The 14,652-nt window shown below is 45.6% G+C and overlaps 1 protein-coding gene across 1 annotated transcript; it reads right to left on the bottom strand.

The window, feature by feature from the left end:
- Positions 1–320: 320 nt before the first annotated feature.
- Positions 321–7,712, bottom strand: LOC311041815 (ubiquitin carboxyl-terminal hydrolase 9X-like; the record flags this gene model as incomplete). Its single annotated transcript, XM_084052301.1, is given in 3 exon segments — positions 321–538; positions 580–601; positions 603–7,712. Coding segments are annotated over 3 exon segments (7,350 nt in total).
- Between the last annotated feature and the right edge of the window lie 6,940 nt (positions 7,713–14,652).

Genomic DNA, 14,652 nt, shown 5'->3' with positions numbered 1-14,652 from the left:
TCCATTTCCTTTTTTTTGTTTATACTATCCATTTTGTTTTATTTTTCCATAAAATCTGCTAGATCTCCCAACAGCCAACCAGACACCACTTAAGACACTTGAACGGTCAGATATTAACAAACGTACACCTTTTCGTCATGTAGGAAAGCACATCATCATCATCAGGCTTGGGTTAAAGGTTTTCTAGTTCACTCTTTGGCCCCTCTCCTGGCTCTGCAGATACTGGCAGGCCCATTCAATAGGGCATTTATCCCAGGCAGGGAAGAGCACCTCCCCTAGGTGTTGACTATCGACTAGCAGGCCTGGAGCGCCTGCCCTGCCTAATGAGTAATGTTCCTACACCACCCCCACCCTTTAGGCAGGGCAGGCGCTGCGGTGGAGGTGGAGACGGGGGAAGGGGCAACCTTTCTTGGTGCTCTCCCAGTTGTATTGTGGTCATGGGCCTGGGTAAGGCCTTGTGATGGTGCAAAGTTTGGCCCAGGGCCCTGTGGGCTGTTCATGTACTGGGCAGCAGGCCCTGTGTACAAATGTCCTGCTGCTGAAATTGAGTGATTCCAGAAGAGTGTGGGTAGAGAGTGTACTCCTGATCATCAGGTGCTTCTTTGGTCATCAGGCTCCTCCTCAGGACAGAGCTTGCAGGCCTTGGCCAATATGAGTGTGCTGTCGCTATGGGACAGCACACTCATATTGCTATGGGAACACTCCATGCAATTGCACTGGGAGATCCCTTTGTATGGCCTCATCTCCAGCTCGTCCTTTAGCCACTCCACCGCCAACTTCCACTCGCGCTTCAGGTCGTCTTTACTCATTAGGATCTGATTGGCCGCGTCACATTCGCTGAAGAGAGACACCATGTGCTTGATGCACTGGTAGGTGTGTTTCTTGTTAACATTCTTGTGGATGATGTTAAAAAGCCCGGGGATACCCATGAGTACTTCATAGATCCTGAGGGGCTGCCAAGAGTCCTTGATGTGCAAAATCTCCAGCAATAGGTGCAGTTTATTTATCAGGTCATAGATGCTGCAAGGGCATGTCACCATCTGGAGCAGCACACTGAGAACGCTGGAGGAGAAATGTTGGTTCTCCCAGCAGCTGAAGCACAGCAGCTTGACTATCTCCTCATTAGAGTTACTGTAGCCCTCAATTATCTTCGTTATGTACATGGTGTTTGCAAACAACATATCTGCCACCCTCTGCTGAATCGGCATTACCGGAGCTGCTGGGTTGGTGTCGCCATATGGATTGGGGAGAGGGGGGTTACCTTTGGAGGACTGCATGCGTGAAGAGATGTCACAGCAGCGCACCAGCTGGGAGACCACAGTGTAGAGCATGCCCAGGTCGGTGCACTGGTACTTATCAAGACAGTAAGGCATCGACATGAACTTGGTGGGAACACTCAGCTTTAGGAGCTGTGTCTTCTCTGCCAGGCCCAGATTGGCATACATTTCAAAGAGTTTGAATAGCTGCAGGTGGCAGCCGTGCTCCGACACCTCACTATTGAGTAGGTTGAGTACATCTGTCAACAGTAGGTCACTCAGACTCAGGTTGTTGCCGCCCTGAGCCTTGGGTCCAGGGGAGGTGGTGAGAGAGGAACAGGGGCTGTCGTTCAGGGAGATATGTGCGATGAAGACGATGAGGTTGGCGAACACAGCCTGGACCTCATCGCTAGGGCACTCCAGCAGGTACTCAGAGCAGTTGGAAGAGTCAAGCAGGATTTCTTTTGCAAACCAATGGCGTACATTCTTACTGTGTCTCAGCAGAATGACCAGGGCGTCATACCAGTCACTGGCGGGACCCCGCACAACTTTCTTGGTGTGAAAGCCTCTGCTGAAGAGGAAACTAGCAGCCAGCTTAACACTTATCATAGCTATCTCCTCTGCCTCTGGCAGGAGGTCATTTCCTGGAGGAGGGTTTAAATAAACACTGTTACAGGTCAGGAGTTTCTTAATGAACTGGAAATATTCCAGGCTGTATTGCATTTGCTTGTGCATGAACTGATCATTCTGCTTGCGCACACTGCACTCGATTTTGTAGGGCATCTTGACCTGGTAAAGTTTGCTGGAGGAAATGGTCAGATCTTTGATGTTCTTGATCATCTCGATGTCCAGCGAGTCCATGCGCTCGTAGAACAAGATGTAAGCATTCCACCAGCGCCACATCTCTCCCATGTATTTTCCGCCGAAGCACATGTTCTTCATCTCCTCCTCGACATCCATCTTGCACTCTGTCACATTGCCATCATCAAACTTGTACCAACGGTTGCACTCGCCATCACGCTGGATGATATATGAGTAGTAATGGCCACCACTGGCTTGGCCTGAGTGCACCAGCACACCCACCAGACGGTATTTGGTACTGATAGGTGGTGTGGGCTCTGACGGCTTGTTCTGATGGATCACCTGGTTCTCCAGGTCGACGGCTTCGCCCTCCAGCTCTGCCACACCAGTCACTGTGTACGGCTCCATGTCCAGCTCTCGCGGGAACTCAAAGTAGTCATTGAACTTGATGGCGCACTCACGCTCCCAGTCATAGTCAAAGCGCTTGAGCTGGATGGCCAGCACAGGTGGAAGCTTCTTAATTAACAGCCGCTTCACTGTTTCCACCTTCTTGTTGCACTTCTCACAGTGGTAAGCATTGGCTCCCTCCAGCAGGTCTCCTTTAACATACTGCTCCATAGAGTCCAGCAGGTTCTGGTGGTTTCTGACGTCAACATTCAGTGTTGTGAATGACTCTTCACACTCATACCTGTGGGGGCAACCCTGACAGATCTTCTGGTCAGCAAAGGAGCCTCCCAGCACCTGGCTGAGCAATGCGGGGTGGCCACAGGCTTTCAAAGCCTCGTCCAGACTGTCCACCAGGGAGTTGAAGAACTCCAGTGCATCGTGCTGCTCTTTCAGGTTCACCGGCTCACCCCATAACTTGAACTGGTTCCAGAATCCTGTCGGGACATAGTACTGCTGCTTGGAGGCAGCGAGGTGGCCAAAGATGAGCTGTAGGTCTTGCAGCACACCGATGTTGTACCGCTTTCTGTCTTCTGACTTGCCAGAGAGCTTGTGGTGGTAACTGAACACCGGGTTGTTAACTACATTGGTCTCAATGTCCAGGATGCCGTTGCGGATGGGTGGGATCATGTACAGCTGCTGTATGACAGAGTTCATGTAACACGTGGCTCCTGCATTCTTCAGACCCACAAAGCCTTTGTTGGGCCGTGGCCCTACCGGGGGAAAATACTCCCACTCCTTCAGCTTCTCACACTCTAGGTTGTTGAGGGCTTCAACAATTGGCTTGAGGTTGCGGACGCAGCCTATGGTCAGGGCCACCAACAGCTCAAAGCCCGCGTTGATGGAGGTGGGACTACTGCACACTGGTATCGCCTGCTCAGTATGGTACGTCCTATTCTTATACTGAAGGTAGACTTTAGACACCGGGAAGATGAAGTCATCTATCAGATCGTTGATGAGGTTAGCTCCTCCCTTCTCACAGCCAATGTAGTACTTCTTCTCTGAGGTCTGAAAAGCCAGCAGCTCCTTGGTGACACTGATGTGGCCCTCTAGAATGGTGTCCTCCACTCCCGGCTCACCGGTCCTCTTCACCTCATCCCGGATTCTTTTGAGCCAGTCAATCTCATCGTTGAGTAGCACCTCTGCGTTAGGCAGGTTGATTTTGTTGTTGTAGGCGTAGTTCAGCAGGTGTTGGAGCAAGAGGAAGTAGTCTCCTGCATACTTGGCACACTCCTTGGCCATGCTCCCTAGCACGTTGAAGAGGATGGTGATGAAGGACAGGAGGGGTTGGTGTCCCATACCACACCTGGTGGCCATGAGGAAGAACTGTTCCTGGGCCATCTGACGCACAGATTTGCTGGGGCAGTGCAGCACTATGTCTATGATGAAGGTCTGCCAGGACTTCTCCTTGCTGAGTGTGTCCAGAGCTGTAGGCATCAGGGCGAAACATAGATTCATCACCTTCAGCGCCTGAAAGCACACCTGCTCATCTTCCTCATCTACCTCTGTACCCACAATCATCTTTTCATAGATCTTGCTGATTTCCTCATTGGAGCTGAAGATGAGTTGTAGTGTACCACAGCCTGACGCCCACACTATCTTCTGTACCGCCTGGATCACGCAGATGTCTGGGATGTACATAGATGACTGGAAGAAGTTATCATTAGAGATCTGCTTAGCCAGGTGGAAGGCTAACCTCCCTTCTGAGGCAGGGTTGTGGATGTCCTGCAGGGCCTTCTGGAGGACGAGGGCCTTGTTGTGAGGGGCCTGGTTAGTTGGTGAGAAGGGGAGGTTAACATGACCGAAGCCAACAGCAGTGAGCAGAAGCTTGGCGATCTTCAGTGCATTGAGGTAGACCCCACGCTGTGTCTCCATGTCCGCAGAAGGAAGGAAGCTGTTCCTGCTGAACATACTCAACACCAGGGGCAGCCCGCCATTCTTCAGGAAGTTGTACTGGAAATTGCTGGCATCCCCACCCAATCTGGCACTGGCTGGCATCAGTAGGGCATACACAACCTCGATGAGGTAGAGGGCTTTTGAGGGCATGGTGCCAAAGAAGCAGGAATCCAGTGTGAGGTTGAGGCTCTTCTCACTCAGCTTGGCATGATCCAGACACACTGTACGCAGGTTATCCACTGTAGTTTTATGGGGGGGTATGAGGTTCATGAGTTCCCGAGCACTGTCTCTGATTAGAGGCATGTTAAGGGTACAGCCTAGGTCAGCAACCTCCCACAGGAAGGATATGTAGTGCAGGTGCAGCGACACGATTACACTGGGCAAGGAGATCTCAACCTCAGGGTAGGGTCCATCACTGTAGTGTTTACCAGGAGACCCAGAGAAGGAATCAGAGAAGCTGTCTGTGGTGGAGGTTATGCTGGCACTCATTTGGGTAACCTCAGCTGTGATCAATATTGTACCCTTCAAATTGAGCTGTCCAATCAGCTTCCTGTCATCAGCTGGATTGTCCAATTCCCCGGCAATGATGAGTTCTATCTTGGTGTGCGTGTCATTAGCCTTGATCAGGGTGAGGATGTCACGTCGCACCGAACCAATGGTCTTGTTGGTGTGAGACCAGATTTTCAGGTCACCCTGGTCAGGCAAACGCACCATCAGCATGATGTCTTTCCCCCAGAAAGCCCTCGACATGGGCAGTATAGTCCTCTCCTCATGGTGGTCGCTGTCACACTTGTTGATGTACTCGATGAGCACAGTGAGCACTCTGACCATGCGGATGGCCTTGTGTGTGTGGTTACTGCTGTCCTTGTCTCTGACCAGGGTGTCATAGGTAGCCTTCAGACGGTCAAAACATTTATGGATGAATTTTTCATGGATCTCCACTTGATAGTCTTGTAGTTCTGGTCCGAGGTTAGTACAGATCTCTTTCAGCAGGTTTATGGCTCTGCTCGCAATATCATCATTGCTTACTTGAATTACCACCTCCCAGAGGTAGTCTAAGCCTATTAGTTCCAGGTTATCCATCATGTATGCCCTACCTTTGACCACCAGCTTCCCCTCCCTGCAGTTGACAGATTTGAAGAACCTTTCAAAGCACTTAATGCCATTCTCCGTCAGCAGAGACGGGTCAAGCTCCAGAACGTTGTTTTTGAAGAAATCCTTGGTGATTTCCGGATCAAGGTCCTGCTCGTCACCCATCAACTTGGAGTACCATTTGAAGCAGGCGTCACGGTCACAGACATACACTGCATTCTCAGTCAGACACTTCCAGATCTGTTTGGCCTGTGGTGCATACAGCCACAGCTGACCATCCTTCAGTAGGAAACTCAAGAAGTCCAGTCGCCCCTTTACTTCCTGGACATGACTATAGCGGCTCCCAGGCCTCACTGTGTGAGGGTCAACCTCTGCCTGTTCTGCTTTGGAGAACTGCTTAATGGTCTGAATGTAGGTACACAGGTTTTCAGCCACCAGGGTAACCAGAACGTGGTTATGCTGCAGTTGATTAATCAGGTCGTGGCGGTAGAAAATGTGCCCCCTCTGGAGTTGATTAAGCTTCTGTGGAGATTCTCCAAACAGGCTACATATCTCTCTGATCTGCTTGAGAGCAGGGATTACCCACTTGTCATTGGTATGCAACTCCAATATGAAGCAATCTAGCCACTGGATCTTTTGGATGTCTCTGTCCTTTGAGAAGCTGAGGGCCAGAATGTTTATGTGGGCACTAAGAGCCTGGTCCATGATGTCTACAGGCACATCATTGCTGTGTGCCAGATTCCACAGAAGGTTGAGAACCTTGTGGGCCATCATGCCATCGTTATCATCCTCAGCCAGGCGCCTGATCAGCTCCAGTAGCTTCTCATGCTGCTTTTTGCTGGCGTTGGTCCAGCTTGCCTTGAAGCAGTCAAAGAGGTGGTCAAGCTGCTCAGGGGTGAAATTCCAAGCCAGCTTGGCTAAGAGGTTATGGACATTCTTCACAATGGCCTCATGCTTGCCAGCCTGTGCAGTCCAGATGTTATCAAGGTCCTGCATGGTAAGAGCTTTCTCTTGAATGATGAAGCGAAGAATATTCTCCAGTTTCTCCACATACTGTGGCTGGTGTAGACTATCACTCAGCACAATGGACAAGATGTGGTTCTGCTGGATCCACTCTGTCATGTGCTTTGCTGTCAGCCATTCATCCTTGGGATGGGGAGAGTCGTACACACTGCAGATCACCTGGTTTACTTCATTTAATGCATTCATTTTGCCGTTAAAGGAGGAAATTTGCAATAACCTAAGAATGATTTTTAACCTAATCATCTTTAAATTCTTCACTGTCTCCTCGTGGCCTGGGATTTGTTTAGCCAGGTTTCTCAGAGACTTGATTATCATGGACAGTGCATCATTCTTGGCCTCTTTCTTTAGCTCATTGTCTGTGAGGTTCTCCAGAAACTGGGCGACCATCTCGATGATTGAAAGGAAGTACTTCTTCACTGTATGCGGTGTGAGGAACTTGTAACACTGGCCAAAAGGTTTGATAAGTGCAGCAATGATCTGAATGTTCAGTGCTTGTCCACTCGTGAAGCGATCGTGCAGCATTTGAAACCCTTTTAATGTGCCAAATTTGTTTATCAAGTCTACCAACCAGCCCTTGGGCGTGTGATAGTCCGGGGAGCAAGCAAAAAGCTGGTCATCATCATGCCGGGCCCTGGTATTGGAGTTACAGAGGTGGAACTCTGAGTCAGGGTTGGTAGCCATGGCCAACAGCTGCAGTAGAGGGAACGAGTCCTGAGAGAGCTTGGCAACACACAGCTCCACCAGCCGGTGAGTGTTGTATATGATCCACTTGTGCATCGCAAGCTGCCAGCACTTGATTGCCTCATCAGTCAGGATCTTGGTGAAGGAGATGGTCAGACCATCCTGGAAAAACATCTGGCATGCCTCAAACTTAACGTCCAGTCCCTTTTTACTAAGATCTATAGCTGCTTCCAGGAGGACCTCCATTGGCAAAAGTGGAACAACCCAATGGGGATTTTTTTTTATCGTGTCATCCAGCTTGGCCAGATCAGCATGGGGGAACGCTGGCTTCTCCTCCCCCAGCTGAGGGGGTCCATCCCCCTGGTCCCCCTGATTATCTGGAGGGCTCACTGGAGAGTTCTCATTGGATGACTTAAGAGACCATTGTCTCTGAACTGTTTGCTGGCTCTGCGCACTTGGCGCCTTGCCCTGGTCCTGATTGTCATTGGCTCCCACCAGCAAGCCACGTGTGGTGGACATGCTTACCACAGGGCAGATCTTGGCAATCTTGGGAGCGCTAGCCAGGGGGTTACTTGCAGCCGCTTCTGCCGCAAAGCAGAGGGATTACAGCCCAAACACGAGAGGGACACAAGCACCTGGAGATCTGAATGGGACTTCCCGCCTCTATTCATGGGCCACGTCCAACCTTGAGCGATGATGGTTTTGTCGTAATAGCACATATAAAAAAACCTCGCCTATATCACTGACTGTTCGGTTATGAGCCACAAAACAATGTTGCTTGAGCTAATTGCTTCAGTTTATTTCCCAGCTTTTGAGTGATGTTCAAAGATGACCATAAAGCTAGCGAGAAAGCTCTCTGCTACCTTTATCTAGTCGGACCGCTCCAGCTGACTTTAAGTGCTCTTTCTGGCCACTGAGGTGCAACGTAGGTCACGCCTCTCAACCAATCCCATGTGAGGTTGGAACATAATAACCATATATGGCTTTGTCAGAGGTAAGGGCATAAATTGTCTCAAATTATATCTGATTATATCTGATGCCAACAGCGACTATGGATTTAATATGGACTAGTGCAGTACCCGTTGTCAGAGAGATGTTCCTATATGACATCTCAATAACCCCCCCCGGTCTTCAGCCTTGTTGTAGTGAGATTATTGCCAGACCCAGAGGGTCGGCCTACATGAGGCTTTGTCCCTCTTTCGTCCATACATGGGCATGTCAGTTTTCTGTCCCCCTTTCGTCCATACATGGGCATAGAAGGGACCTCTGAAAAGGGACACAGGCTGACACGTCATGTGAAGTCCGGCTTAGCCGTGACGTAGTGCTCTGATTTTATAAAGTACTTATTCTGGGTCTGGCAGAACCAGGTCTCCTGGTCTTGTTATTATACAATAATAGGCCTGCTACTTACTGCTTTGCTGCACTGGTACTGACACTTACTGTATGTTTACATTGACATGGCTGATATCGGCTGCTAAATTATATCTCACTTTCACATGAGACTATACACATGTTGGGATTGTTCCTATATCGTTGCTGTCCAGCAGAAACCAGCTAACTCAATTTGTCCGCTTTTGTATTGTCTTTAATAATAAATCAGGGCTATTGAACACCCTTTACTAGAGTTAGCTGGTTTTGCTGACTCCAGGCTCCACCCCCTTTTGACCTCAATCGTCATTGTGAGCATTGAGGTCCATTTAGCTGTACTTATCAATGATGAACAAAACTTCCTAACTCCACTTTTTGTTTTGTTTTAGTAATTTCCTGAAAAATGAACATTTTGGAGCTGGTTGCTGCCGGACAGCAGAGATATGTTATTTTATTGCTGTTTTTTTAACCAGGCACTTATATATACTGTACAGCATGTTACAATAGCTGCTGCTATTTTAGCTGCCTTGTACCATTGACATTTTTAACCATGCACCATAGGCTGTCGGCTGTCATTTATATTTAAATCTACCCATATTTTCCTTGTTTTCTTACTATCTAATCATTTTCCCTTTCTTGAAAACTGCAAATGATGGGAGCTTGTACGACCTGTGATGTGACAAAGTGGAAGTTAGAATATATCAAGCATTATTTCAGATTCATCAATTGCATTTTTATGAATTAGTCAGATGATGATTCTTCTTATTTGACCACTTTCAACATGTGTCCTTATTTTCTGGCAGGTCAAAGTAAATAAGACCAGGAGACCAGAGGCCTGTTCCTCAAAAGAGAATTAAAGCTTAAGCCTGGCTTTAACACCTATCCTGGCTTAATTTAGCCAGGATTAGGGCTGAATCGGTTCCTCAAAAGCTGAATTAGCTTGAAGATTAGTTTAGCCAGTTCACCCGGGCTAAGTTTAGCCATGAGCCGATTCCTCAAAAGAGAATTGAAGCAATCCTACCTTAGTTACCATGGCAATTTAGCTGTGAAGTTAGCCTGGTCAGGAGCAGGCTAACAGCCAAGCTTACTTAATCCAGTGCCTTGTTCTTCAAGTTTTTCCACAGTTAATTCAACACATGTGTTTGAATATGGACTCATTTTAATGACCTTGCATTCAAATAAAATGAAATAAATACAATCAGATATAATCAAATTAATTATATTACTGAAATAGTGTGTGACCATGAATCATAATTGTTTCACAATGACTCATGGGATGTCATTGTCACTCTGTTAACACTATAGTTCATATTGTTGTTAGATGTTTGATAATATATAACAGATTTTTTTTTCACTGAATGTAAGTCAATGAGGAGCATATTTTAAATGATCAATTTCTAGTCAATGGAGAAATTATTTTTTATTTCTTGTCCACCTTTGGAGTTACATCATGATGGCAAGGTAACTACACAACCCAAACCTCTACCAAAGTGGTCTTGCAAATGTGGGGTTATTACGTGTCTCGCCCCCCCCCCCCCCCCTCCCCCCGTCCCCCCCCCCGTCCCCCTGTCCCCCGCTCATCCCGTCGCGGCCCCCAGTCGCGGTCAACCCCCCACGGCGTCCCGTCCCGTGCGTCCCGTGCGTCCCGTTGCCGTCCCGTACCGTCGCGCGCGCGCACACACACACACACACACACACACACACACACACACACACACACACACACACACACACACACACACTCTCTGTGTGTGCTTGCAATACCTTGCCACGCTTTCTCCCTGGATCTATTTATTGCGGTCGCGTTTCTCGCTTATAATACATTTTAGATTGTACTTCCTTGTATGATTTCATGAGCTGCTGCAATGCTGCTGTTCAGCCACAGAGAGGAACGCCGCTCTGGTTTTGGACTCCATGATTGGTCAAGTTCAAGGATTCTGCTATCGACTTTCATGGTCTTTTATAGAAATACGTGAAGCCTGGCTTCATTATCCTGGCTGGACATAGCCTGGCTTGACAAGGCCTAGCTCGACAAAGTCGCTCCTTTTCAGCCTGGCTTTGCTTCGAGGAACGGAATAAACGAGGCTTATATGGACCCGACTTTGTCAAGTCTGGATTTGGCTTAAGTCCAGGCTTAGTTTATTCACCTTTTGAGGAACAGGCCCCTGGTTGTGCCAGACCTAAGCCGGTGTTGTGTGAAGTCTTTAGTCTCAGAGAAATCAAGGTGCTTTTCCTTGACATTAGTGAGGGAGACTTTCGTCTTTCGTCTTTCGTCTTTCGTCTTTCGTCTTTCGTCTTTCGTCTTTTCGTCTTTCGTCTTTCATCTCAGAGGAATCAAGGTGATTTTCTTTGACGGGGGATGGACTGAAGTCTTTCGTCTCAGAGAAATGAATCGAACTTTGTTCGATATACTGATAGGGGGAACCCTAATTTATGGATAACAAGACCAGGATATTTGACATTGAAGGTCTAATTGAAATCTTTGTGTCTTACGTTATATACCAACTGTATTTATACTTGTGACATAATAGTGATGTCACGAATAGTCTGTGCCTATTTATTCATGCATAAGAAACCTAACCACAACCAGACATACCATGTATGGACAAATTGGTGACAAAGGCTTGTGTAGGCCATACCTTTCAGGTCTGGCAATAATCACACATTTTTAAATAGAATATCTACAAGCTCACTAGATCGCTATTTATTGCTATTCATATATATCCATTAGGGCTTAAGTGGTTAAACTCATGCATTGAATCAATGTATTGATGTAAAAGGGTTTAAAATATATATGTTCTGTCCACTATTTATAAATAGGAACATCCTATCTTCAACAGTAAAACACACATAGATAATAGAAATGCCTGGGTAGCACTTTACAATAATGACCCGTTATAAAGCATTTATAAACGTTTATAAGTAGTTTGTAGACTATTAACAAATCATTAACAACCTGTTTGTTGACATTCGTAAATGATTACTAAAACCTTTATAACTACAGTTACAAATCATTTGTAAAGTATTAGTAAGTAGTGAACTATTCTTGAATAAGCCATTTATATACATCTGTAAAAGATTATTAAATCATTTGTAACGACCCATTCTAAAGCATTTATAAACGTTTATAAGCAGTTTGTAGACATTAACAAATCATTAACAACCTGTTTATTGACATTCGTAAATGATTACTAAAACCTTTATAACTACGGTTACGAATCATCTATAAAGGTATTAGTAACTATTCATGAATAAGCCATGTATAATACATCTGTAAATGATTATTAAATCATTTGTAACTGATGTTACATAATATATACAAGCTATTGGTAGCTTGTTCATGTTTAACATATGCTTTGTTAAACATTCCTAAAGTATCTATAAATCCTTAGTACATGTTATTATGTGCCCTATAGTAAAGTGAAGACAGTTCATCATTTACAACTGTCTGTTAATGTGTTTGTTCATGTTTAACATGCTTTGTAAAACATTCCTAAAATATCTATAAATCCTTTGTACATGTTATTATGTGCCCTACAGTAAAGTGAAGACAGTTCATCATTTATGACTGTCTGTTAATGTGGACTTTCTCCTTACCTGTTGCAAACTACCTGGCTTTCATGAATGCAGACACCAAACAATTACTAGAATTATCATTCATGTTAAGCAAATGATGCGTAAGACATTCGTAAAGAGTATGTAAACCATTTGCAGACGTTATCATGAGCCTGAGCCTAGTTGCTTCTTTTGGGCTTGTTTTCATAGACCTGTCCGCTTGTTTCTTTTGCAAAATCTGGCAACACACTGATTACCTGCATTACACCTGCAGTAGCCTACTAGGGAGGAAGTGAACAGTGATGCAGTTGCAGACTGGACAGAAATATGTCTAATTCATGTTTTATGTGTTTTAACTGTCTTGTTGCAGGTGATCGAGGTAACATAAAATGGCTAATCTTACACACATGAAGTAGCATTATGACTAGGGGGTATTTTGATGGTGGCTGTTTGTATCCACAATGTTTGTTTTGATGTGTAGGCTAGTAATGTCCTCCATGCTTAGCAGTTTAGCTTAGCAGCTAAAGCTAACTTGCACTGGGAGGTGGTGACTGCAGAAGCTCCAAGCTGCTACTCTGTGATTCTGTTGTGATTAATTTCTTTGTTTAAATGTCAGTGTGTGTGCTGTGGCCAAGAGTTGCTACATTTTATATCTTAATAAATTGTAGTATACTTGTATACTATATAACGTTACTTTTGCCACTTTTTGATGTCACATGTTTTACTAATCACTGTTAAACATGAAATAATAATGCATAGTCTTCACTTTACAACAAGGCCCATGATAACGTTAGCAAATGGTCAACACACTCTTTACGAATGTCTTACGAATCATATATTAAACATGAAAGATAATTCTAGTAATTGTTTGGCATCTGCATTCATGAAAGCCAGGTAGTTTGCAACAGGTAAGGAGAAAGTCACATTAACAGACAGTTGTAAATGATGAACTGTCTTCACTTTACTATAGGGCACATAATAACATGTACTAAGGATTTAAAGATATTTTACTCTACTCAGAGTCATAAGTTTACAAAATGTACTAAAGTACAGTGAACGTCTGTGCGGTTTGTCTTCATCACTGAAAATAACGTACATGTAAACTGATATAAAACTGCTGTCATGTGCAGTTGGGGTGAAGAAACACAACCATTTCACTCCTAATAATACCTATTTGATTTGACATCCTGACTTGCTGCTGTAGCTGAGGCTTGAACCTGTTACCTGCGGCTCACTAGTCAGTGACTCTATCCATTCACCTACAGCTGTTTCCTTGGAATCTATGGTTCTGAAACGTTTTGTTGTCAACCCCCCAAATTGACATGTATTTGGGCAGTGGACCCCAATGTGAAAAGATGTAGTGTCAGGGCCCCCCATGAAAAAGATTTATATTTATGCTGTAACACATTTTTTTTTAAGTTATTTGTCTTGTTTGTTGTTCAACTCAAAGCACCAGGAAGGCTGTACTTGTCAGCCATCTGTTAGCTCAATGGGTTGAGACGCAGTATTCATGATCCAGAGGCCATGAGTTCAAATCCCATTGATGTCTTTCCTATGATTCTTTCCTTTGCAGACTGGCTTCCAGAAGATCAACTGAAAAGTACCAGGAAGGCTATATTTGTCATCCAACTGTTAGCTCAATGGGTTGAGACGCAGTATACATGATCCAGAGGCCATGAGTTCAAATCCCATTGATGTCTTTCCTATGATTCTTTCCTTTGCAGACTGGCTTCCAGAAGATCAACTGAAAAGTACCAGGAAGGCTGTACTTGTCAGCCATCTGTTAGCTCAATGGGTTGAGACGCAGTATTCATGATCCAGAGGCCATGAGTTCAAATCCCATTGATGTCTTTCCTATGATTCTTTCCTTGAGTGGGTTCGATTCCCACTCCGAGTCATGTGTCCCCGGTAACTTGGGGCAACGGATAAATTGACTGATATCCTTCGTGATGCTTCCCTTTGCAGAATAACTTCTAGAAAAACAAGTTAAAACCACCAGGAAACCTGTAACTCTCAGCCAACAGCATAGCTCAACTGGTAGAGCGTCTGTCCAATGACTTGACTTGACTTGAGTGGGTTCGATTCCCACTCGAGTCAAGTGTCCCCGGTAACTTGGGGCAACGGATAAATTGACTGATATCCTTAGTGATGCTTCCCTTTGCAGACTAACTTCTAGAAAAACAAGTTAAAACCACCAGGAAACCTGTAACTCTCAGCCTACAGCATAGCTCAACTGGTAGAGCGTCTGTCCAATAACATGACTTGACTTGACTTGACTTGACTTGAGTGGGTTAGATTCCCACTCGAGTGAAGTGTCCCCGGTATCTTGGGGCAACGGATAAATTGACTGATATCCTTAGTGATGCTTCCCTTTGCAGACTAACTTCTAGAAAACAAGTTAAAACCACCAGGAAACTGTAACTCTCAGTCAACAGCATAGCTCGACTGGTAGAGCGTCTGTCCAATAACATGACTTGACTTGGCTCGATTCCCACTCGAGTCAAGTGTCCCAGTTAACTTGGGGCAACGGATAAAT

This window comes from Gymnoscopelus microlampas, assembly GCF_963454915.1.
Source record: "Gymnoscopelus microlampas genome assembly, chromosome: 3".
NCBI lineage: Eukaryota > Metazoa > Chordata > Actinopteri > Myctophiformes > Myctophidae > Gymnoscopelus > Gymnoscopelus microlampas.
This window is presented reverse-complemented; position numbering and strand designations above follow the sequence as displayed.